This window comes from Dermacentor variabilis, chromosome 1 (genome assembly GCF_050947875.1).
Source record: "Dermacentor variabilis isolate Ectoservices chromosome 1, ASM5094787v1, whole genome shotgun sequence".
Lineage (NCBI taxonomy): Eukaryota > Metazoa > Arthropoda > Arachnida > Ixodida > Ixodidae > Dermacentor > Dermacentor variabilis.
In genome coordinates, this window is record NC_134568.1 from 272856921 (window position 1) to 272882711 (window position 25791).

The following is a 25791-nucleotide window of genomic DNA, read 5'->3' on the forward strand; positions in this document are numbered from 1 at the left end:
CGCTTTTTGCGCGGTCCTTAACTTGTTCTCGAGCTTCTTTGTCGACCTCGAAGTTTCAGCCAGATATGTTAGCACCGGTAAAATGCACTGATTACACACCTTCCTTTTCAATGATAATGGTAATCTTCCAGTCATAATCTGACAATGTCTGTCATTTTCACTTCAATCCATTTTTTTTATTCTTCTGTAAATTTCCTTCTCATGGTCAGGGTTCCCGGTGATTAATTGACTTAGGTAAATGTACTCCTTCACAGACTCTAGAGGCTGGCCGGCGATCTTGAACTCTGGTTACCTTACCAGGCTATTGAGCATTAGTGAATATTCTGCATATTAATCTTCAACCCAACTCCTATACTTCATTATTGAGTCTTCTGTATATTAATCTTCAAACCCACTCTTATACTCTCTCTGTTAACGTCCTCAATCATTTGTTGCAATTTGTCCCCAGTGTTGCTGAACAGGACAATGTCATCTGCAAACCGAAGGTTGCTGAGATATTCGCCATTGATCCTCACTCCTAATCCTTTCCAGTTTGATAACTTGAATACTTCTTCCAAGCACGCAGTGAATAGCATTGGAGAGATTGTGTCTCCTTGTCCGACCCCTTTCTTTCTAGGTATCTTCCTGCTTTTCTTGTGTAGAATTAAGGTAGCTGTAGAACCTCTACAAGGTGTCCAAGGTATTTACATAAGCGTTCTGTACTCCTTGATTACGTAATGCCTCTATGACTGCTGGTACCTCTACTGAATCAAATGCCTTTTCGTAATCTATGAAAGCCATATAGAAAGGCTTATTATACTCTCAGACTGGGATACATAGCGCAAAAAATGACACAGGGACAAGCAGAACACAGGACACAAGTCCTGTGTTCTGCTTGTCTCTGTGTCATTTTTTGCGCTATGTAGCCCAGTCTGAATGTATCCCACCAACACGCCCAAACTTCTTCCCTGCTAAAATTATTATACTCTGCTGATTTCTCGATAACCTGATTAATGACATGCATGTCATCCATTTTAGTTTCCCTTCCTGAAGCCAACCTGTTCCCTTGGTTGACTAAGTCCAGTGTTGCCGTTATTCTATTCAATATTATTTTGTTAAATATTTTATATAATACTGGGAGTAAGCTAATGGGCCTATAATTTTTCAATTCTTTATCGTCTCCATTTTTTGTGGATTACTATAATGTTTGCATTCTTCCAGTTTTCTGGGACCCTTGGAGCCGATATACATTTTGTATAAAGGGCTGCAAGCTTTTCCAGCATGACATCTCCTCCAACTTTAATTAAATCGATTGCTATTTCATTTTCTCCTGCCGCCTTTGCCCGCTTCATGTCTTGCAAAGTCCTTTTAACTTCATCGCTATTTATAGAAGGAGCCTCCGTATCCTGTTCATTACTACTTCGAATGAAGGTATCCTGGCTGCTCTGGGTATTGTACAGGTCAGTATAGAATTCTTCCGCTGCTTCTACTATATCTTCGAAATTGCTGATGATGATATCCTGCATATCTTTCAGTGCATACATCTTGACTTGTCCAATGTCAAGTTTCCTTCTCACTGATTTCATGCTGCGTGCATTTTTTACTGCTTCCTCAGTCTTTCTCACGTTATAATTTCGAATATCCCTTACATTTGTTCTTGTTGATCAGTTTGGACAGTTCCGCGAATTCTATCTTATCTCTTGAGTTGGGCACTTTCATTCTTTGTCGTTTCTTTATTAGGTCCTTCGTTACTTGGGAGAGCTTACCTACTGGTTGCTTTGGCGCCTTACCTGCCACTTCAAATGCTGCTTCTGAGGCCAGTCTAGTTACGGTTTCATTCATTACCTCTGTGTCGTCTTCATCTCTCTGTTCTAAGGCTGCATATTTGTTTGCAAGCATCAGCCTAAATTTGTCTGCTTTTACCCTTACTGCGTCTAGGTTGGCCTGTTTCTTCTTGAGTAATTTTACTCTTTCTCTCTTCATATGGAGGTAAAGCCCAGACCTCTCTAACCTATGATCATTGAATTGTATCCTTCCTAACACATCTACATCCTGCACTTTGCTGGGATCGGAAGAAAGTGTGAAATCTATTTCATTTCTTGTTTCTTCATTAGGGCTTTCTGGGTCCATTTTTTTACAACGCTTCCCGAAGACAGTATTCATTATTCGGAGCTTATTCCTTTCCGCGAATTCATCCAGCATATAAATTTTAATAAATGTTGCGATTAAATGAACGTAAAAGCAATCGATTATAGTCACTACTAATTGTTCAGTTGCTCTTGTGGGGCAGTAATTGGTCGCGGTAATCAATTAATTTTTGGAATGAAGTATTTTAATTGTGGTCGGTAACTTTCTTTTCGGCAGCGTGTAGAAGTCTGCAAAGGCAACTGGTGAATGGCACAATCACTTACAAAAGAAAAGCTTTGTGAATTCGTGTTATATGTTTTCGGGAGAAAAGCATGCGCCTACTACGCCGCCCACGGGGGCTGCACATGTAATAACTATATATGCTCACCCACCTTGTATATTTATCCCACACCAACGCATCACTTACACGCGCCACATCATCATCGTTCTCTTAAATACAAAAGACGCAGTACTACATAAGCGGTGGGATTAGATACATCTAAAAAGAAAATCGCATATCTGCATTTTTTTTTACTTTGCAATCTCGGTGTTCGGTTGATTACACGCATCGTCTCGGATTTATCGGTCGGGGAAATCTTAAAGCCAGATTTTCTGCATTCAAGAATGTATTTGAGAAGGATCCTAGCATGAATATGCTGCTGATGCGTACGTGCATAACAAGGCAACACATCGTCTGCTATAAAAGATGCGCTAACCGGGAAATTTATATTATTTGGTGATCGTTCATACTTGACAAAACAGCGTTAAAATAGAGGAGGACAAGGAAATATAGGTGCGTACACGAGCGCTGACTCACAAGTATATGCAGTTTACTCGTGAAAACCAAATACATGTATTCATTGAACAACTTGGCAAAGAAAAACTTCTGGTTTTCACAAATAAATTGTAGTTGAGAGAGTGCGCCTCCTTTTCTTTATCCTCGTCTGTTTTAGCGTTGTTTTGTCAAGTAGGAGGTGCAGCTTTATAACGAGGCCCATCGGCAACGTGCGAAGCTAATACTGAGCGAAAATTGCCTTCGGTCTCTTAAAACATTGACAACTGGTTGTTTAGGGATGCATTAAAGAAAGTAAGTATACAACTGGGCATTTCCAAGTGACTGGAAATGTATGAACTTATACATCAAACTAATATTCAACAGTGAGAGCGTTTTGACAGAAATTAAATAAGAGTGTGTAACTGCGGGGCAGTTTTTCAAGCAGGTTCTAAAAGACCTAGGCCACCTAGTAAGCGAATTCGCATCATATATACCTGTTACTTATTTAGAAGCAACATACAAATTACATTTTTCCGTCTCTGATGATCACCGTCTCCTATATTCAGATGCAAAACTGTAATCCATTTTTCTGTCTTTCACGATTACAGAGCCATGCAACATGAGTGATTACCAAACAGAAGAGCGCAATGACGAACAATCCTACAGGGTCACGAAAAAGTAAGCCCCACGTTTCAACCTCTATTGACGAAGTTTTAGCCAGCTAGTCACTTACGGCTCCCTACGGCTCCCGACTAACTCAAACCCGGAGTGGCCCCCGGCCCAGACATTATTCAACCATGGCATTACACCTTTGAGCGATGATTCAGTAAGAAGCTAGAGAATCCGAGTCCCTAAGTATGCACTAGTGTTTTCTTATGTAAGCGATCGCCGTGGTGATTGTCTCGTTGTCGCCCCGATCCCTCTAATGATTGGTGTGAGCCTGACCACCGGCTGTTGTGAATATGCGCTTATGTAAGACAGCTTTTGTGAATATGGTCTCTAAGTATTTTCCCTGCCAGTGTAAAATTTCGTATTTTGTAATGTTTCTTCTTTCTCTTTCCTTGTTTGAAAAGCAGTGACAACGGAAGCCGCCCAAGCTAGCTGTGTTGATTTAGGATCGCTGTTGTACAGATACAGTGGAGGCCAACTTTTTACTAAGACCGCCGGCCGATTCGCAATTCTACAAGCCGTCAGCTAGCCCATTACTTTAACAAAGTGATCTCGCGAAGTTTGTAATTCTTGGTGCATTTTCTTTTGTTTCCAGAGCGGACATTCGCTTTAACATGATGACTTTCAGGTACAAAAAGCGGTAAGTGCAACGAGTGTGAACTTATGCTGCTGCCACTTTTGAGCTGCTTGATTTTATAACCGCGAATAGCGCAAGCTGGTCGATAGGGTCGTATCAGAAGGGGTGGACGGGGCATGTACGTTCAATACAACAAATGCAGTGCGAAAATATAGAAGCAAGCTTAGCTTCACTATATGATGTAAGTCGGCACATCCCGCAATGGTTGCACCACATCGTGCGAGGTTTTCATTGTTTGTTGTGTTTTCTTTACATATAAGCAGTGGCCGTTGACGTAACTTTAGTAATTGTTTGTAAGTATAGCGGTTATAAATTTATTTGCGTTGGTACCTGTGCAAAATAAAACTAAATATGCGGGCAAACCCATGCAGCAAAGAGATTAGGGCAAACCCACGCATGAATACGTATGCCTGAATTTATTACCATCGCTTTATACTGAACTTATAGGACAGTGCTGTTTTCTTTTTTACAATGAGATGACTCAAGGTAAATTTACGAAATATTTAGACAGAAGCAGCCAAAAAAATTAAGCCATCAACAACTAAACTAGTATTGCTTCATACATGCTTTATTTCAGAGCTTCGCAGTTTCGAACAACCTTAACACAAAGAAAAATTCTTGCTTAAGAGAGGTGTTTCTGGTGACGTATATTGCATGTTCGGGTGTGATTGAGATACGGCTTTGATTTGTTTGTGATCATGATATTGGCTCACGGCTGCCATTGAATCGTGGCAACTGTTATTCCGGCATTTTCGGTTCTTTTTATTTTGTTTGCTGGACGCTCTCTTCTGGCTGTTTTAAAGTCTTCGCTGGTAACACAGCCTATTAATGCAGCCAAGCGGAGAGATGCGGTTCTTGCATTGTAATAATGCAAAGTGAGTGCCGCAATCAACATGTAACTGTGAAATTGTGGTCAAGGACATAGTCAAAGGAAAAAGGAAGAGCCATTTTGGTGAAGGTTTCCTTGCGTGTTTAAAAATAATACTAAGAGGCTAATTGGTTGATTTATGTACGTAACGTCGCAAAGGAACTCGGACGGCTAGGGGAAGTCTCGTAGTTAAAACCATCGAATTAATTTTTTATTTGATTGCTTCGGGGAGCTTAATGTCCCAAAGCAACAAAAAAATGAGGGTGGGTTTGGGGGGTGGGGCTACGTGAGAGTTCATAGTGGAGGGCTGCGTACTAATTTTAGCCACGTACATCCACGTACGTTTAACCAAATCTCAGTGCACCAGCGTTCTTGCACTCCTACGACATCACAATTTAGTCTGCACGGCCTGTAATCGAACCCGCGACCCCGTCATCAGCATTAGAACGCCACTGAGCCACTACGGTGGGGCTACGAAAGATCAGAGACTTCGCTTTTTCTCCTGACTCAGCTGGTGTAAGTTACCGCGACCATTTGGTATAGGTCAAATACTCCTCATGGTACATGGACTCCTGGGTTAAAAATTATAGCCTCCCCCTTCATCGCACCCCATCGCCTCAATTAAGATAACTGGAATGGAAATAATAAAGAAATAGAATAAACACAATCATAGTTATTCTTCAATTTCTAATTGTTGACGTTTGTTTCATGTGCTAGCGTATCGCCTTGCTGCGCTCTTGTCTATTTGTGTAGAACCTGTTCCAGCGGACTAGAATAGCTTGTTAAGCACAAAGATTGCCCGCGCCTATTTCGGTGTCCTGCAAAGTTCACGCCATCTAAGTAACTTCTTTACTGCGCATTAACCTACTTTTCTTCAACTAGCCTCTCAGACTAGTAGCTTCTTGGCTGCTACTTTCGCTCACCGGGCTTAAAAAATAAAGAACTGAATTGAAAAATGAAGGCAAAACTCTGGTCGCTTCTAATCGTAGGCGCTGATTGTTTCAGAAACGAGGTGGAAGGCCCGCCCGGCCAATCGATAGCCCCGGCCAGTCAGATCCAGGCTCAGCTCGAGGACGGCGCCGAGCCATTGTGGTTCCCCTGGCTGCGGTCGCCAATGCAAGTGCTCCTGTTCCTCGTCTCCGGCCTGCTCCACTTCGCCATGGGGCTCATCGTGGCGCGCTCTTTCCTGATGCCGCACTTCGACGACGGTACGTGCCTCCCGGTGGCTTCGCAATTCCGCCCACACGGCTTCCTCGGAGGAGCAGACAGCTTCTTACCACGAAACACTACAAAGTATAGCTATTTGGGCCGTTTGGTACCTAAGTGCGCTTTAAGAACAGTATAAAAATACACAGACACAAAAGAAAGAAAGAAGGGAGTGGTACTCGTGTTGTTTCCTTTCTCATAGCTGCAATACGACGAGTGTCTCAGCGAACCGTTCATACGTGCCACTGCTTTAAAAGAAGGAAAAACATTACGCTACGCTGGTCCGGGATCAAGTCGCGATACCGAGAGAGGCGCCGTGGGAGGAACTATGGTTTGTCGGGTCGAGCGCACACAAATGATTCGCAGCCGTCAGTGCGATCTGAAAAAGTCCTCACCAAAGCAGCGGTTGGTTCGCGGAGAAACTCGACGTTGGCTTAGCGCACTATGACTGTCGGGAGAGCAGAAGCTAGTGACTTGGAACCTCACAGGATGAGCGAGGCAAGAGATAGGTGCATGGTACGCATGATAAGTGCAACAGACACAGGAGAATGTACGACGACTGGCGATGTCTTATATACTTATATACATATAACCAAAGGCACGAGCAAATTGTGCGCAACGGCAGAAGCGTTGACGGAAGACACGAGACCAGGAATAGGAGTGAGGAAAGCTTTTGTGTCGTTGTTCCAAGAGTCAGATTGGTCAGGCAGGCTGCCATATGAGCCAGATTTTGTGAAAGTGCTGTAGAAGTACGCATCTGGCCGTCAGAGCAAGAGCCAATGGTGAAGCAAATGCGAATAATAATTTTGCAAAAGCAGATTAAAGCAGGATGGTGAAATGAGGTAAAGCAGTATATCTCGCAGAATATAAACGAGTGTTCAGTGTGAAAATAACGGAAGGAAGTCTACGTGAGACAAAACGACAGAAAACGAAGGTCGTAGTTCACCGAGAAAATGTGTGTGCCGCAAAAACTTCTTTTTTTTTTTTAATTATTCCCGGAGTTAGTAGAGAATAAACTTGGTGGTAGGCTAATAAAACATTTTGGCACGTAGTAACCCTCTGTTCATTTGTCATTCGGAGTGTTGCGAAGTGGTGTTCAGTAGCGATATTTTAGTATGAGACTTTACGCAGGAATATGCGGTACTTTTGCGAAGTGAATCAAAAGCGTGTGAGGACAACAGGTCTCCAAGAGTAAAATAATAAAGTGGTGCAGTCAAATGCTTTAAAGGCATCGCCCTCGTCTTGAACGCGTAAATCGCACGAAACTTTTTTTTTTTTTAGTAAAGTGAGCAGAATTGCGTTAATTATGTTTTGCCAAGGAAAGCTCAGTGACCACATAGAGTTATTGCACAGCGGATGACGCTGCAACGTAAAGCACAACAATAATTTCTCTGACTGAAAGGAGCGTATAGCGCCGAATATTCTATATCAATCATGAAACTGCGGGTATAGCCTCTAAGAAACTTGACTAAGGTACGAGCTCCAAGCAAAGGCTCTGTCACAAGTCAAACCAGGACATTTTATGGAGCAAAAATACATCAGTGTAATACAGTTATGAGTCACGAGGTTGATAATTATGAGACTGTTATCAAACCATGTCCTGACTTTCGTACACACATTCTCAAGAGCGTCAATTGCTCCTGAATAATGTCTAATACGAGACACTATAACTCTGTCATCCGTATATTAAAACAAGTGAGCTGCAACAACTTCAATGAAATCAGTATTAAATGATAGCGGACATAAAATCAAGGCTTGCAGAACACCTGCTTTAATTAGGGAGAAGTCAATTTTAAGCTGTCCAATAGAATATCCCGCAGGAAGCTTCTAAGTAATGTACTCGTGTACGTGAACCATGGAAGCGTAATCTAGCAAGTCGCATTAGCAGTGTATTGTTCAAAATTTTCGCAAATTCCTCTAATAGAATATAGGTGCCTTTTCCTTGTACAAGAACGTACTGACAGGTTGAATTAACTCACCGACTATCTAGCAAAGTAATCACGGTTCGAAGCACGCAACCTAGCAGTGCGAGCCATTTGAGAGGTTGGACGGCAATTTTCTAGAATATTACACGTAGCCCTCTTGAACAGAGCAAGTACTATCACAGTCATCAGTTTCACTGCATAGCACCCCACTATGGTAAAATAAAGTGCTGCTTTCTGATGGGTGCGGAGTGCGAAGGAGAGTGTGTTCTGTGCTTCGAGTACACTGTAAATAAACCGAGGTGGTCAAAGTTATCCGGGGCGCCTTTTATGTCGCGTGTGTTTGTTTAGGATGTTAAACCCCTAAATTAATTTATTTAACCAAGGCAGTGAATTAGTAGAGGAAGCGTTTAGCCTTGCACGCGCGCCGGTCCTCCTTAAGGTTCGGAAGTAGAATATTGTATTTTAACGGACAATTTACAAAACTGAGACCCAGAAGTAGTTTATGTGCCAGTCCGAGGGCAGCACGGCTAAGTGAACGTGACAGGTAATCTGTAGATATTCGGGCAAATACCTGCTTACTTGAAGTACTAGAGAATAACTTGGCTAAACACGTGCCTTCATTTCCCTGCTGCTTCTTTTTGAGTACTGATGTAGCAGACAAACCTTCTGGAAGCGTTCAAAATTTCTTGAGGCAGTTGCGACAGCATTGCCTTTTCCTGAAGATCACAGTGCGCGGTGGGGGGTAGCTAAGAGGCAATAAGCTCTACCTCGAATAAACTGCTAATCCTGCGGCAAAAATATCCACAATACGCTTCAGTTAAGTTCAGTTGAACTTGAGGTAATTGCCGTGAAATTGCTTCAGGCATTGAATTCATTGCACATATTTTTTTCCGCCTTCTGTTCCCTTCAGCAGTGTAAGGAGAAAATCAAAGTTGTTTTACTACAGGGATACAACTGTTAGGTTGGTTGTTAGGGAAGCTTACGTCTCCCCCTGTGCTGACCGAGTAAGACAAGGAAGCTGTGCGAGCCATTGCTTTTAGGAGCTAAAAAATTGAGATTGGGAACTTATTTTTCATCCGCCGTGGTGGCTTAATGCTTATGGCGCTGAGCTGCTAAACACAAGGTCGTGGGTCCGATTCCCTCCTGCGGAGGCCTCATTTCGATGGCGCGAAATGAAAAAAACACCCGTGTACCGTACACTGGGTGTACGTTAAAGAGCCCAAGGTGGTAACAATTACTCCCCCCCCCCCCCCCTCTTTACGGCGTGCCTCATAATCATATGGTTGTTTTGGCACGTGAAACCACAAAATTTATTATGTAAGCTTTTGTTAAGAGTGATAACGCGAAGTACCTTATTTTGCTTTTTGATTCTAGTGTCATCGCAGATGCCATCACCACCAGACAGTCCGCCGCCGAACGGATGAGACCTGAGCGCGCAAGGGTGAACCGCATGGCGTCTCGAATGGTGCAAATTCTTCACATAATGACACGAAAAAAGGGGGAAAAGAAAGGAAATACGAAATCAATAAGCCCAATAAAGTTGCCTCCGCGGTCATATTTTTGATAACTTATGTTCCAGCATGGAATTATATACGCACTGCAGGTGGCTCAAGAATTTATGCAAATTCAAATTTGTTTTTAATCTACATTGGGCGTAATTAGCTTCCGTTGTTCGCCGAAGCCATCACAGATACGTCGGGGGAATGAACAAGGCGCACTGTAAGGTACAGATGTGCCATGACATTGAGCTGTGTAGCTTGCTTCACAAACAATAATCCATTCTTTCATACGGACACCAAGCATAATTGCGCACTTAAGCTGAACCGAAGTCTGAAAGCTTTTTAGCCGCATACCGCGTTCGCTAATAAAGCTGTATATCAATGATGCACCACTATACGAAGGAAACCTGGCGGACTCGAGTGCTTGCTTCAAGTGTCTGGAAAGTTTAATAGAGCTAAAAGCTCAAAATAAACCAAAAGTAATAAGTCCAATTCTAATACTGTTCATTTCTTGCTTCGAACCACGTTTTGTTCAAGTCATAACTACCAGAAATAAGCTGTTAGAGGACGGACAGGTCAATGCCTGAGACAGTGCGTTCTCACCTGCTGCTCTACTGTGAAAAAGGGGAACTCGTGTGAAACAAAGGGTATGCACGATGTCCTGCGAGGAACTGCTAGAAGACAACTCCATCAAAGTTAAAACCATAAAAAAAGCTTTTCTAAAGCTGACTCAACAGCCATCCTGCTCTTAGCTCATAGCGTCCACCCATTCTATTACACTCGCGCTCTTCACTACGTCACTAGACCCAGCGCGAAACTTAACATACCACAATTAAATCGGTATGACGACAGTAAAGAGGGATGTATAAATGAAGTTTCAGAACGTTGTGGCACTGCTCCAGCCAATTCGGTGTTGTGTAAAACGTTCAAAGCATACCGACTGCAGTGCAGCGAATATTTCGACTTAAGAAGCCTATAGATATAGCAAAGTGGTCGGTTGCCGACGCCCACAAGAGGAAAGGTCGTTGTCTGCCAATCTCGTGTGGGAGCAGGACATACACAAAATGCAGATGACGTGGTGCTACTCGTGCTGAATTCACAAAGCTTTACGTTCGTAACTTGCTGTTTGCCATTGGCCTTCCACCTAGGTGAATTGTATGTCCGACATCACGATTAGCCGACATCTGCACGTACGAACAATTATATCGTAAGAAATTATTTCCGTAAATACGCGCCCTGAGACGTAGATATGAGTCGCCCCAGAAGGTCAGTAACGTGCACGACGCTCTTAGCGGTCAGCCGCCGAAGCCCACAAAGGATAACGCGCATTGAGTCAAGAGCACATGCTAAAGCATCTTCTTCACCGTGTCCATACTTTCGCCACTTCCTCCTTCCACTCTGAGTGCATCGCTGCCTGGCAATGGCGTGTCGGCCGCTGGGAATGGTAGAGAGAGGAGGTGTTTCAATAGGAATAACAAAGATCTGCAGCATTAGCTCGCGTGTGTCTCACCCGTGTTGTAGCGTGAGAATCATTCTGTCCGAATGGTAAGTAGGTGCAAAGGCTGCACAGAAGAAAACTGAAAAGGAGACACTGATGCGCCTAGAAGTGCCTTGAAACCCCAGTTGTGTCTATGGCATGAACGGCGCATAGGCAGCGGGATAGCCATTGCATCTTCTAAGTGTAGAGTGTTCATGTGCATTATTTCGAAAGATTCGCTCTCTGTCTTTCTCTTTCGGATATTACATTGAAGTTGCTACGTGTGCGCCGGAGCGCTTTCTATATGGAAGGGCATATTCACAGTTGTGTTAAGTTCCGTCAAATCGTCATGTGATGTCACCACAATTAGACAGCACTGACGTACATCACTTTCTAGTAGGTATAGCATTGAAATGGTATTCTCGTACTTCAGTCACCTTTACGGTTTCAAGCTGAAACTCCGATTCAGCTTTGGTGCATTTGGAATGCCCGAATCGATGTGTGCTCGCAACTTGCTTTGATACTGTCACAAGCTTTTTTTTTTCGAGTTCATAATGCCTTTATCGTCAAGAATGTTAACGCCAGTAGCTGTGCCTTGCCGGCAGTTGAACGGTATTATATAATTTTTGGATTCCCAGGACAACATCCAAAGTCCTCTCTGCATCTCGGTATACTAACGTCTCCTGTTGGTATATTATTTCACCGGAAGTTCATGTCAACTTAACTGGTCCCAAGGACATGCCTTCCAGTAGTACTGTCATAAACTTATATGTACATACTATTGGCGTTAGCATACATCGCTTGCACACTGTGCTGATTTCCCTTTTGTGGATGTATTATGCAGTTAGTGGCCACATTCTGGGGCATCCTTTTCTAGTTTGAAGTAGTCGCAGTAAGGCTTGAGAGGGATGAAGCGAGGCTAGCTGGTATTGCCTACCTTAAAGCTATCAAGAGGTGGCGCCCAAGGTCTCATTGTTTGATGGTGTTTCTGCCCCCCAACTTGGGGGAAGGCCTGCCCTGTGGTGCTGATAACTGATGACAATTGAACCGGGAAAACGAGCACAGAAGTAGAAAGGGGCCCGACATGAAGGACCACCAAAAGTATTATCGCCAATATGGCCACCAAAAAGGTTTCATGACTTCGTGCTGCATCAAAAAACTTAAAGACATTAGCATGCGCATTTTAGAAAAGCTAGCTACTTCTGTGAGCTTTGGGACGAGTGTTTGGGAAAGTAAGCTGGTTTTAAAGCTCACATTTTTGTTAATTGTAACTATTCAATGTGTTCTTACCTTAACGTATTCCACCACAAAAAATTCACCTCGCTGCATTAAAAAAAAAATAACTTTTATTCGGGTTACCACGCAGAAGTCACATGCCGCACCGTCACGCATCCTTATACGCCGATGAAGTGGTAATTATGTTGGTGTGGAAGGGTTTCCAGTTTGATCACTGCTAGCAGATATGTCGCGTGCATCTTTGAGAATACTTGTTAGAATATCACAAATACTTCCGAGCATACCGGATACAGTTGTCTGCTTGCATGCGTAAGAACAAAACGCAGAAGTATGTGTAAAATAATGTTGAACCTAACAAAATCGATAGTGCAACACCCACGATAACGCAACCCACACACACACAGTGTGCGTGTGCGTGTGTGCGTCTGTGTGTGTCAGTCATCATATGGTTATTGTCACACCAGCAAGAGTCGGAGAAACGAACTATGACGTTGTATATTGCTTATTAACGAAATCCAGGATAAAATTTAGGAATAGCTGCGAAAAAAAACACTCAACACACAGTAAAGTAAGAATGTGCTACAGGTCGCTGTTTCAATCCTTGTTTCTCTTTTTCGAAGACTCGAGCGCATGTTGAACGGCGGGTTTCACTCACGCATCCGAATGTAACAACATGCACTCATGCTATCGAGTCGGTGTTTCTTGTGCTTCGCAGTCGCTGTAATCGAGTTCCTTGGACGTCGCGTATTCGCGAACACGAAGCGAAGTGGTAAATCGAGCGGAGATTTCTTTTATTGCCGCGTGTCTCTCAGAGAAAGCGTGGTCGTGAGAGCCAGTTAGCGTGGCAGCGGAGAAGGTCGCCCCGCAGGCAGCTGCCCAAACGCAATCCAGCCGTCGCAGAGGCGACGTCGTTTTCGGGCGGCACTGGCGCGGCCTACGGCGGCGTAGACACACCTGAGAGCGCGCTCGGGTTCGCCATACGCAATGTGAGCGCAGCCGGTTCGTGCAGGCGCGCATTTCGCCCACGAAGACAATTCCCGGGGCGTCTCGGGAGTCGGAGGAGGAAAGGGGGTTGAGCTCACGCTTTCCTGCTTCCACACGCGGGCCTGGCGACTCGGGCCTCGTCTATTAATGCCCGTTTGCGGCTCCATTTAGGCTCACGGCGGCGGCGGCTTTTCAAAGCGCGGTACGCCAGAGAGAAAGAGCGCGCCTCGGACCACCTAATTACTGACACGTGGTAAATATACCACACAAGACACGTCGGTGCCATTTGGAGAGCGCCATTCGCCTCCTCTTTTCAACACTCCGGGCGGAGCCTCGAATGGCACAAGTGGCCATTCAGGGAAATAGGCAATTCCGCCGCGCGATGCGCAGCGACTTTGCCGCGGCACGAGAGCCAGTGTGTGTCGCGGGCAATGGCTGCTGCGTCTCGCTTTGCTCGGCCTCTGGATGCTGCTGCTGCCGGCCGGCCGAGCGGGCCACCACGGCCGCCAACACCGCTCGTTTATGCAGCTTGACGCGCCCGTCGCTCACTCTTTCTCGGCTCTCTTTCGCCGGCGCTCCCGAGTATCAACTTGTTTTCGTGTGACAGACCTGAAAGTCTTCAGTATCCTCCGCAGAGGCCATCGCAGAGGGACCTGACTCTTTCCCAGGCATGCACCGTAAATTCTGGGGCTCGCCCGACTCGGAAGCCTGAAGTCTCTGCCGAGTTGTACTGACGCTGAACGAATGCTGAGAGAAGTATGCTCCTCTTGGCTGTTTTACTGTGAACAGCACTAATGGGATAGAATACGGGTGGATCTTGACCGTTCGTCATAGTTTCTTTCCGGTAAGGTACGACACATTAAAAAAAGAAAGAAAAAGGAATATAAAAAAGAAAAAAGATATATTCAAGCAGGTTGCACCAACCAGAGATTCTACGTACATTCGAGGCTAACAATATAGTTGCAATCGGTGCCGACAGGCGTCGACGGTTTTCCTTCGGGATCATGTGGCGGATCATATCATGCACAGCGTTGATGCCTACTTCGTTGGTGCACGTGCACTGTGGCGTACTCGTATACCCTGTCAGAGGGTCACCGGCGAACTCCGTTCACATGAAACTCCCTAATTGAGATTTACGGCAATGGAGCTGCGGTCGTGCTACGCGGCGCAATGCGAGCTTTCGACGGGCACCGCATGGGACAGAAACATGGCGCTGCTGCGCTTACTTCGGCGTGCAGCTGCTCACACATACAGTCACCGTTAAAGGAGGTTATTTTTAACGCAGTATGTAATCTAATAAAATCACATTGAGAAAGTTTGCTGTATGTTAGCGCAAGACTTTTGTTTTCCAAGCATAGCGAAGTTGAAAGCGATTAAAATTAATTAAATTATGGGGTTTTACGTGCCAAAACCACTTTCTGATTATGAGGCAGGCCGTAGTGGAGGACTCCGGAAATTTCGACCACCTGGGGTTCTTTAACGTGCACCTAAATCTAAGTACACGGGTGTTTTCGCATTTCGCCCCCATCGAAATGCGGCCGCCGGGGCCGGGATTCGATCCCGCGACCTCGTGCTCAGTTGAAAGCGATGTTGGCCACACTGCGCTCTTGCTTTTCATACGTGGGCAGCTTGGGTCACGTTGTTCGACCGGCGCGCTTCGAGTTGTGATTTTGTCTAATCGTGCATCTTCGTGTGTTTGCGGTGAGCTCAACTACTTCCAGATGGAGTGACGAAGCGGTTAAACAAACGAAATGGCGGCACGACATTTCCCCATGCGGCATGGTGAAGCATTGATGTAGAGGGCACATGCACTATGTCCTTAAAAACAAATTAAAAACTGTCACTACGTGGTGTGCAAACCACGGCAAACAAATAATAATGTTAATATATGTAAGCCTGCCAGTTACGACGATTTTATTAGCGTGGTTTTCTTCGCAGCTGTAGCGATCTGGGAACGAGAGTACTCCATCCAGCCGGAACGGTCATTGCCGTACTCCTTTCGTCAACATCTCCATTAAATCTCCATTTGAATGTTTTATTGCAAGGGAGACCGTGTGACACGGAGTGCAACTCTCTTGATGCAAAGACGAAGGAGTTCGCGGGTGCCTGTGTGACACGGGTATTACTTCCTTCGATTCAAGGGCGCTCGCGTCGCTCTGCATGTGCGGCTTGCGACGTTTGCGGGTGCATGAAGCAAATATCGCCATAATCCTTGGTAATCATGTGGTGATCAGCACAAGTCTAGTTCATAGATAAGCTAGGAAGTAAAAGGTACCTTTCAGGCGATGGGACAGCGAATATTTAACAATGGTTATGGTGTGCAGCAGTAGATTCGAAGAGCGGCGCCGCAACGCAGCTCTCAGATGCAAGAGTGGACACCCAGTAGGTTGTCGGAGAAGCCGACAACGTTGAGAGTATTTTTTTTTACTTTCTGCAACGACAGTTCTAGATAGTGAGAAACTCAAGAATAAGAAAGAACCTAGAGAACGCACCATCCATGCCGCCATGGTCCTCATCGAAGACGCCGAAACGAGCAAATACCCTCGCTAATGCCAATGTAAACCATGGCGCAAACCCCTATCGCGGGCATGCGTCATTTTTGTAAGGCAACCAAACCGGTTACGATGGAGATACGAGCCTGGGCCCATGGTCTCCCGCGCCCCCGTAGCATCATAACTCTATGCGCTAAAGACGACGCCCACAGATTCAGTAATACGGCTAGCCCGCCGCATGCGCCGGCAGTACTTGAAGACTCATGCAGCTGCGGTCTTATATGTTTCTTCCGCAACCACAGTTCTGTTAAGTTCCATGACCACATCTTGATTTATTGACGCGTATCGGTTTGGGAAACAGCACGAAAGCGAACACCTTGAACGAGGTATGTACGCCCTTAGGTGTACGAATAAAGAATTGCTTTGTGCATTAAACTGTTTGGTCTTTCCTGTATCTTGGCGGAACATACTGAAAATATTTTTGACAAGCTCTGTGCTTCAATAAACAACTTAGATATAGTGATGCCTCTGAAGCAACATGTCCGAAGTATTCTACTGCCTTTTACGGGAAGCAGCATTGCCATAATATAATTAGATATGCAAATTTTCCTTAAAACATTGTTGTCCTATAAATCTAATGTCAAACGAACACTTGCTTATCCCTAATTAATGTTGTGGGGACAGTGTAAGTGTAGTCCTACATGATAGCAGAAGCATAGAGTGTCTGACGTAACTTGAGCCAAACATTAAAAATATGCAAATGCTACGTAGTTGGACAGAACCTAGGTAATGTTGTTTGCCGTCGCTTGAAGATGCTCAGATTATTTTTTGGCATTCCGTAATAGTTAGATAATTAGCCTTATTAATTCCTGAAATTTTCAATTATTAAAGTTAGATGAAACGTATCAGTGAGAAAATTGTAGAGAAACATGAAAAACTCCCGATACAGGTTTCTGTTGCTCAATGCGTGCTACGTAAAAGTGTTTTTCCGAGCGTGAAAGAAGCCCGCGAATACACACAAAATTGCCGCACGACCGGCCGCTCGAGGCACTTTGCTTGTATTCGCGGGCTTCTTTCACGCTCGCAAAAGCACTTTTATGCAGCACGTATTTAGCTACATAAAGTTGTTTCGGGAGTGACAACATTACCTTGGTTCTATCTAGCTACGTAGCATTTGCGTATTTTTAACGTTTGGCTCAAGTTAGGTGAAACGTCCTGTATATTCCTTGAGATTTCGTGCTGACAACGAGCCGCCATCAAAGACGATTCTCGCGCCATGTTTATATATTCATTGAACTATCGTGCAGTTCATGTATGAGGCCACGGTGGTTGCCAACCCGAATTAGAATGGTGCTTCGGAAAGGTTGTTTCAGGTAAGCCACGGTGAGCCTGGCGATGAGAATGCCCGAAGCAATGGCTGCGCGCCGGGCGTAACACAGCCGAGGAGAAGTTCAGCGCTTCCTGAAGCTTTATGGTCGAGAAACTTGCGCCACACGCGTCACGATCTCTCATCTCGGCGACTATGGTGTTCTCCGAGAGTTGGTTGGCCGCTCCGTATACCAAGCGCAGTGGTGGGCGCCCACTCACCAGTCGGCGTTGCGCGCTCACCGAGGCGCGCATGTGCACCTCTAACTGGGCGTGTGCGCGTCCTTACTTATTCGAGCGCGTTAACGAGCCCTTCAGCAGCAGGACGGCGCCGCGCCGCGTAGGAAGATGCGCCCAGATGCGCCCAGGTGCGTCCAGGTGTGTCCAAGCCGGCGAAGCTACCCTGCGCTGCGCACGCTAAGTGCTCCGTTACGAATGCGGCTCATGTAGAAGCGGCTGAGTGGTCCTCCCACGGCTGCGCCCGGGACTACCTTGAAGAATCACCGACGTCAAGAAAGAAAAAAAAAAGAAAGAGAGAGAGAGAGAGCCCTAAGAGAACGACGAGTGGCTTCCACAAGCTCTAAAGTCACGATATGAAACTCAGGTTACTTGGCATTCGTCGGACAACGTGACTTCACTCAACCGGGGTGGCTGCCTTGCCCCCTTTATGTATACTGATGGTAAGCAAAACTGTCTTCAGAGTAACTTTATTTCGCCCACAATTTCGTAAATTCTTAACGTCCGCATTTGTCGCGTTCCTTTGGGCTGATGTACACTACAGTTATAGACGCTCTAAAACAGTGCAATGTTTGATGTGGCTCTGAAAATAGTGGCTGGTTGGACGCAGGTATAGCTGGGCGTTGTGTATTGTATTTTTCATTAGTCAGCAGCATAGTCTTGCTATCTAAAGAAAGTACTCAGTCGCATATTTAGTTTTTTTTACCTTGAACTCCTGTTACCTTTATTGCTATTGGACTGCTTATGTCTGCCTAACGAAAGCTTCACTCATACTTTGAACCACTTCACTGACGGCTACTAAAAACTGTGTCGTAAATTTAATAAAGAAATTAGGTATGAGAGGAAGCTGTGCTGGTTCTGCGTCGTAATGTCACTGTATTCAGCAATACATAGGCTACGCACGCTGAGCTCATTGAGTATCATGTGAGTGTCATTTGAATTTTCCTAGTAAACGAAAACGTTAGAACTGTCGCCCGCAGCCAGTCCAGAACGTTCAGTTCAAGAAAGAACGGGAACAAAAACAAAACACATTGAATTCTGGGGTTTTGTGTGCCAAAACCACGATTTTATTATGAGGCACGCCGTAGTAGGGAACTCCGGATTAATTTTGGCCACCTGGGGTTGTTTAGCGTGCATCCAATGCACGGCACATGGGCACTTTTGCATTTCGACCACATCGAAACGCGGCCGCCGAGGCTAGGATTCAATCCCGCGACTTCGTGCTTACCAGCGCAACACCATAGCTGCTAAACCACCGTGTTGCTTTTTTCCTTCATTACGTAGGTGCAGAATTTACAGCGAAACAGGAAAAATAAAGCGCTACAGAAATTTAAGGTGACTGAAAACACATTCAAAAGTCCGGCAAGCGCATGCAAGCGTCCAATAAAGACATCCAGTCCGGCTCTGCTTCTTGTGCAGCGTACACACTACGAACGTAAGCAGCAGATTCCCGAAAAAATGACCGAGTGCTTCGCGGTGGTTCAGCGTCCCTGTCGCACATTCTACTGCATCAGAGGCTATGCAAGTACGATGAAAATGTCATATGGTGGGTCACCGGGATCTTTGAAAGGTAGGAAACGAATTGTGAACGGTATTTTATATCTAAATCTTTTTAAAGTGTTCTTTGGAGAATACCCCAGAAGCGCACGACATACCTGTTATCTACAAAACAGTGATCCATCGTTTCAGCATGTGGACGCAAACGGTAGTTTGTCGACCGCGGCACGAAACAGCTCCTTTTTTTCCAACCACATTTTGACAGAAAGAGTTGCCGAATGTTGCTTAAAGAAAAAAATGTTTTGATCCCTGGAGGAATTATCATTCGACGGTAACGCCTAAGTACATCTAGGTAATATCATTCCAAATAAGGCGCACGATAATGGCGAACCGCAATCTGTCTATCAGTGCAGGATAAATTTCTTTGCGGGAGGCAGTGAAAATATAGTAACGCCAGCCTTTAGAAAGTGAAAGCCTCCAACAACCTTCTTCAAGAAGACCCAAGGAGCCATTGGTGCATCTCTGACAGATGACGACACAAGTCTTTCTGGAAGGTAACTGATTATTCGAAGTTGTAACATTTCTCTTAGAAATGGACTGCTTACATCACGAAAGAAAAATAACCGGCAGACAAGTTGCCTAACAAAAAGGTGATTCACTATAGGCCCAGACCCCAACTCTCACACGGAAAAAAAAATATATACCACCACGGCGGATGACAAAAGAAATGCGAACGAAGTTTTTTAACTACTCTTAAGGGGGGAAGAGGATGGTATAAACGTGTTCATAAAAAAAAAAATTATGGGGCAGGGAAGAGAGAAAGAAAACATTGGGCTCCAGGGTCAACAGTGGCAACTGTTTCAATGTCGGACGTATGGGTAGAGCGTCGGACAAAGCGAACACAAATACAGTTTCCGAATTTCTAATTGCAAAAGAGAAACGAGAGAGAAAATGAAGAAAAGAAACGCTGTGAACGTTTGTTTATATGTCTAGTCAACTTCCGACTGCCCCACGCCGATACTTACTAACCGCCAATGAAAGATCCCATTGGTCGTCAAGGTCGTAAATCAGCAATGATTATTAACTGTGCACATGACCTTATTTACACTTGCATACCCTTTGATGTTATATTATAGGCTATACAAGTGAGTGGCGATTGGCTGTGCTACAATGCTGGGGATCTGCAGTTGTATAGAAAATACTGTTTTGTTCTATAAGTATATATATCATTCGAACTATTACTCTCTCGTACCGTTTTCGTCACCGGAAGAGACACGCTTACCTTTAAGGAACACTAAAAGTAAGCTATGAATGACTTTATATTGATAAAGTATTCTTGAAGAGCTCTCGGTTCGTTAATTTTGCGATAATATACTGAGTATTAGAAAAGAAAGTGATGTTAAAAAAATTATTCTTTTAATTTCGCGCCGGAACTATAAGGAACTATGTCAGTGTGGCGTCACGAATTTCGAAGTATTTTTCACATTTCTGTGGTTGTGGTTCAGCAAAATTCGGTCCTTGTCTGTTTTAGAATACAGCGCAGTCCATCTTTAGCGATATAAATTTAACCAGGCCTGAGCAGACGCGTCAGCATCTATGACGTCATGGCAACCTGCTGCAGGAACTTCAAGGCGGCGTCGCCACCCGTCTTTTGTTCTGACGCGTTTTCTGACTCGCCAAGCATCTTATCGAGGCAATAGTATAGCTTTATTGGTTTTGTGGAAGCGTAAATCACAAACGCAGCTGAAATGACATTTAGCTTTAGTGTCCCCTTAAGTGTGTATTTGTATACAGTTTTTTCCGCGTATAGTCTGCGCAAAATTGCTACTGGGACGCATCGAACCGAGTTAGATGAATAAAAGCTAAATACTCTAGCTTGTTGCTTAAGACAACCGAGAATATCTGATGGCAGAGGTCAACATTGCGTAAAGCTTATTTCCCCATGTCACAGTCGTAACATTATTCTGCCATGTATCGGCTTACAAAAGTGATCACGTGCCAATAGCCACTCTGCCCAGTAAGGAGGGCAGCACGGCCACTCGCCACTCGACCTGCTCGTTCATACACTGTCGATGGCAAAGCTGCTCACTCAACCAAAATGTGAGCATCGACAAAACGACGCGGCGCGGCCACTTAGGTCCGGGCGATTAGCCCCGTGAGAGGGGGTGGGTGCCCGGTTCTCTAGCGCGAGCAGCGCCAAAGCGCCGCTTGATGAGTGCATCAGTGGGCGGTGCGGATTATTCGCCGCCGGATCAGCAGCGGAGCGGGGTGCGGGCGATCCCGTTCGGGCGCGAGCCTTAATCGCGGCGGCTGAGAGGAGGGCAGCGTTCCGTGGCCGGGGCGCATTCCTTCCTGCAGGGCGTCCCGTTAGGAAGCAGTCGCTCGGGGCGCCGCGCACCTGGCTCTCAAGGCGTCGACGCCGGCGGCGTCACGGCGGTCAACCAGACAATGGCTCCCCGAGCCCCGGCCGCCGGTGCAAATCAAACAGCCGGGCTGCAGCAGCTGGGTCCCGTTTCTCCCTCACCGCGGTGCGCGAGGTCCCCCCGAATGCTTCCCCAAAAGAGCGCGCTTGATAGATGTGACCCGGCTCCCGGAGGCGTCCCTCCCCGGCTCCGCCACCAACGCCTATTTATTGCGCCCCGGGAAAGGTGGCTGCCGCCGGCGCGCCTTCGTCCTCGCTGGCCTCCGCTGGCAGAAGCTATCACGACTTCTTACGCTCCGCTGCGCACCGCCCACCTTTACTCTCCCCCTCCTCGCCACCACCGACTTGGGGGTTTCTTCTTCTCGCGCCAGAGGAGACACCTCCTCCCTTTTCCTGCCGCCTCTTCGGAAAGCGACAATAAAGATTCATCGTGCCATTCGCCAAATTTAATTATTTTTCTGGTCGGCTGAGCGCACGGCCTGTCATTTGGGACCTGCGCGCCGCTTGAGCCGCGCAAAGCGTCTCGCAACGAGAAACGGGAGTCGGCGGCGCAGTTTTATTCGATTTCGAGCAAATTTACGACTTTCGCGCGGCGGCCGCCTGTTTGGCCTGTCAGTGAAGGTCGGCTTTGGCGTGCCGTCCGCGCAGGCCACCGCTTATTAGCTGCACTGGCAGCCGCCGCCTTTTCCGTCGCCCGCTCCTCTAAAGTGCGCACGAGGGTCCGCAACTGCGGCTATGGCTGTTTCGAACGCGTACGATATTAATTTGTTCGACGTCGCCTTTCGCGCTCGCAATTGACACGACATACTTCTGCGCGGCGGTGAACTGTGTCCCGACAGCAGATGCAAACTTTACAGGAGGAGCATGGAAAATGAAGCGTGTCATTACGCAGGGTGCGCTGCCTGCTGGCAGCAGTGTCATCTTCACTGTGCTGTCTGCTTTTCTTTTTTTTTTCTCTTTCGTTCATCCGGCTAGACACGATTGAAAGGGGCTGGAGGCGAAGACTGAGACTGACATCTGAATTGGCGCTTGCTGCTTGTTTCATAATGTACTGCGCCCGTTTTCGCACGCGTCAAAAGCCCACTCTGCACTCAGGCCGCTGCCGGTAAAATTACAACCAAGGCCTTCCTAGTTATCATCTCTTGGTTCTTGTCCTCGCGCTGTTTTTTTAGCTCGTGTGCGTGAGCAGAAGGAGGTCTCTCCGTGTTCGCAGTGCAACTGCGAAAGTCGTGACTGACTGCTTCCGAAACGAATAATAGCGTGCAAACAGCGAAAACGACAACCGGACTGAAGAAGAAAAAGTTACTTCACGAGTAAGCAACGTCTTAGTTGGTCGACTTTAAGGTGAAATTAAGGTATTTTCAAGCTTGGCGCGGACACCAAGACGAACGTCCTGTTCCCTGCAATCTGTGCAGACTCACTCTGCATCCTCAATCGCGCTTACGGCTAGCTTTTGGTCAACTGAAAGATAAAAGCAACATCTACGTCTGCTTGCTCCAGTACTGACAGAATGAAATGAATAAAAGCAGCAAATAAGATAAAATAAATAAAAAAAGTCAAGAAAAGTGAAAGAAACGTTTGCGGAGCCTTTCGCTAATAACTTAGCAAATTCGAACCTTTTGTAACCGCTTCTAATCGGCGGGGCTTAGATACGTGCGCTTTTAACCACCAGCGCATGACCTCTAACTCTGTCACCGCAGTTGAGGATATCATCATCATCATCATCATCATCATCATCATCATCATCATCATCGCCATCATCACCATCATCCTCATGATCATCATCATTGTCGTCGTCGTAGTCTTCATCATTACCACCACCACTTCGTTTATTTACCACCACGCCATCATTGGTTTACTTCCTTCATCTTGAAAGGCCTATATGGGACGCTACAGGGGGGGGGGGGTGAGTTGGACGTTTGAAAGCAACCTGGTTGATACGAAATGGAGAAAGCAAGAAACATTAAGGAAGTTTCACTAGTCGACTCAATAACACGATCACAATATCTTCATGTGGAAATAAAAGAAAGCCACAAGCGGCAATAAGTTCCGCTGGGTATATAAAGAATAAACAAACGCATGACCGGAGATAACCCCAATAAAGGAAATTAATTTAGTTTATTCTGTTTTGACATCTTTTCCCAGATACAATGATGAATATGAAATGCTTTTTATAGGATGGTTTCAACTCGGCGTTCATCTCTCGTCGATACCCCGCCGCCAAACAGCCATGCTTGCATAAGGATAAGTTAAGCTGTAATTATTGCAGCTTGAAAAGCTTTGTTAATGAAGTTATTTAAATTCTGGGGTTTTACGTGCCAAAACTATAATTGTGAGGCACGCTGTGGTGGAGGACTCCGAATTAATTTTGACCACTTGGAGTTCTTCAGCGTGCACCCAATGCATAGTACACGGGCACTTTTGCATTTCACCTGCATAGCAGCGCTACTCCAAAGCCACTAAGCAACCACGGCGGGTGAATTGCTTTGTACGATATCTGTCTGGGTGAGTTTCAGTTAAGTGTAATGCTCATTAAATCGCTGCTGCCCGCTGACACCGACCTTCACAGCGGGAAAAATGAACAGAGAGGTACACCAAAGTGCGCACCCTTCAAGTATTCCAGTCTTCCGAAAAACTACGCATGGTTCTCCTCGAAATACGCCGATAATGTGGCAAGACGAAAGCTGCAAGACGTTCGATATAGTATGCTAGCGTAGCACTTCAAACGCAGTAGAGCTTTTACTTGTGTCCAAAAGTAGTAGAGAAGTTTACGTGGTGGGATCGAAGTTGCAACCGCTCATAAAGATGGGGGAATGTCTGGAAACAATGGTGGTAGAGGTAATTTCACTATAAGCTCATCTTCACCTTTATCTAACTTACCAAGGTTTGGTTAAAATCTGCAACACCCTCCCCTGCAAAAACTAAAAAAACGAAATTGAAAGAAAAGAAATCTTAAGGAAGCAACGACAGTGATATCTCGCCACTCCGCATGGAGACCCTTTTTCTTCTGATTCTACGCGATTCCTTCCGTACGTCAAATTCATTTTGACTTCTTGTTCTTCCGTATGTTTGAGGCCCAACATCGCTTCTATATGAGGCTGCTTCCACGTGATTTGCACCTTGTTACGTATCCAAAACGTGTTGTCTTCATGATCGGCCCCCAGCTTTCACCTCCCGTGCAATGCCGTCGCAAGTGGCCCGCTCACCACACCCACGGGCACGTACCGACGTGTGCTGTTTCCCTAGTAGTTTGCTCGAGCAAGCCTCTTGCTCTTATAGCGCTTAGCGATACCCTTCCCGTTCGTCGTAAATCACGTGATTTCACCATCAGTCACGTGCGGCACGCAATCATTAAGAATGCGCTGTAAAGGGCCCCGGAGGAATGATTGTTGTTAACGCGTAAGACGCACCTATCAGTGAACCCCCACTGCACACCCGCAGTGGTGGTTCAGTGATGGGCACTATGCAGCCTACTAACAGCCTACCAAGCCTACTAATACACTACAGCCTATGAAAGCCAGGATGTTGAAAAAGTAACAAAGCACCTTATATGGATGAATGAGGCTGATTGTTAGTATAGAAATTACCTTGCGTATCTCAGGTATTCTGAAATTCATTTTTATCACTTAGGTAAGTAGAATTAAACACCTTAATTGTGTGTGAGCGAGATTGTCTTATTGGTTAGTCAAAAAAGAAAAAAGCTGAATTCAGTTGTTGGTAGAGCGCTACCATTCTCGCAATCTTCTCTCTCGCTATCTTTTAAATGTGAATAGATATCGTGGGAAACTGGAAAATTATGTAACCAACGGGTGTCTCGTGCGTTGAGACAACTATTGCGCTCAAAGTTGCTGTAAATAAATTAAGCGTTTTTTTTTGTTTTCGCCGAAGCAGCAAGGCATCGATAGTTGGCGTTCGACGCCAAGGCGGGCTATAGCATGCCCTCTGATACGTGGTTTATCTTTATCGCGCAAAATCTCATGCTGTTTCGACTTACAAAGTTACACTGCAAGAGTGAAAAGAATGATACTGTAGCCGCAGTTATAATCGATGGCCTGTCGCGTTGACGGGCCATTCAAGTTTGTTCATTCACAGCCCGCATGAGGCAGTGCGATGGCATCGTGCTTAATAAGCCTGCTAGTTGGCCGCCGCAGGTAAAATTCTTCGCTGTCGAGCGCTGTTTTCAACGCGGAAAGAAGCAGACTCGAAAGAAACGACTGCAAAAACAATTTTAATTTAATGTTTTCTACAACGGTTTGAACTTTAACATTTAAAGATAGCTGAAAAAGTGGATAATTAGGAAGACGGTTAATAAATGGGGGCTAATGAATTGATTAAAAGAATACGAACTTATATGCAGTGATGTGCGAAGTGACTGCCAACAACATCGCATCATGCA

At 45.6% G+C, this 25791-nt stretch overlaps 1 protein-coding gene across 1 annotated transcript; it reads left to right on the forward strand.

Annotated features, from left to right (window-relative positions):
• Window positions 1-3494: 3494 nt before the first annotated feature.
• LOC142567874 (uncharacterized) lies at window positions 3495-9610 on the forward strand. The gene is made up of 4 exons (XM_075678005.1): window positions 3495-3559; window positions 4146-4190; window positions 6061-6263; window positions 9561-9610. The coding sequence occupies exons 1-4, from the start codon at window positions 3501-3503 to the stop codon at window positions 9608-9610; spliced, it is 357 nt and encodes a 118-aa protein (XP_075534120.1). The 5' UTR covers window positions 3495-3500.
• Window positions 9611-25791: the final 16181 nt, after the last annotated feature.

Excerpts from the sequence above, each read along its gene's own strand:
- LOC142567874 (XM_075678005.1), top strand. The coding sequence starts at position 3,501 with ATGAGTGATTACCAAACAGAAGAGCGCAATGACGAACAATCCTACAGG. Across the intron at positions 3,560-4,145 it reads TCCTACAGGGTCACGAAAAA|AGCGGACATTCGCTTTAACA; the intron begins GTAAGCCCCACG and ends TTTTGTTTCCAG. Across the intron at positions 4,191-6,060 it reads ACTTTCAGGTACAAAAAGCG|AAACGAGGTGGAAGGCCCGC; the intron begins GTAAGTGCAACG and ends TGATTGTTTCAG.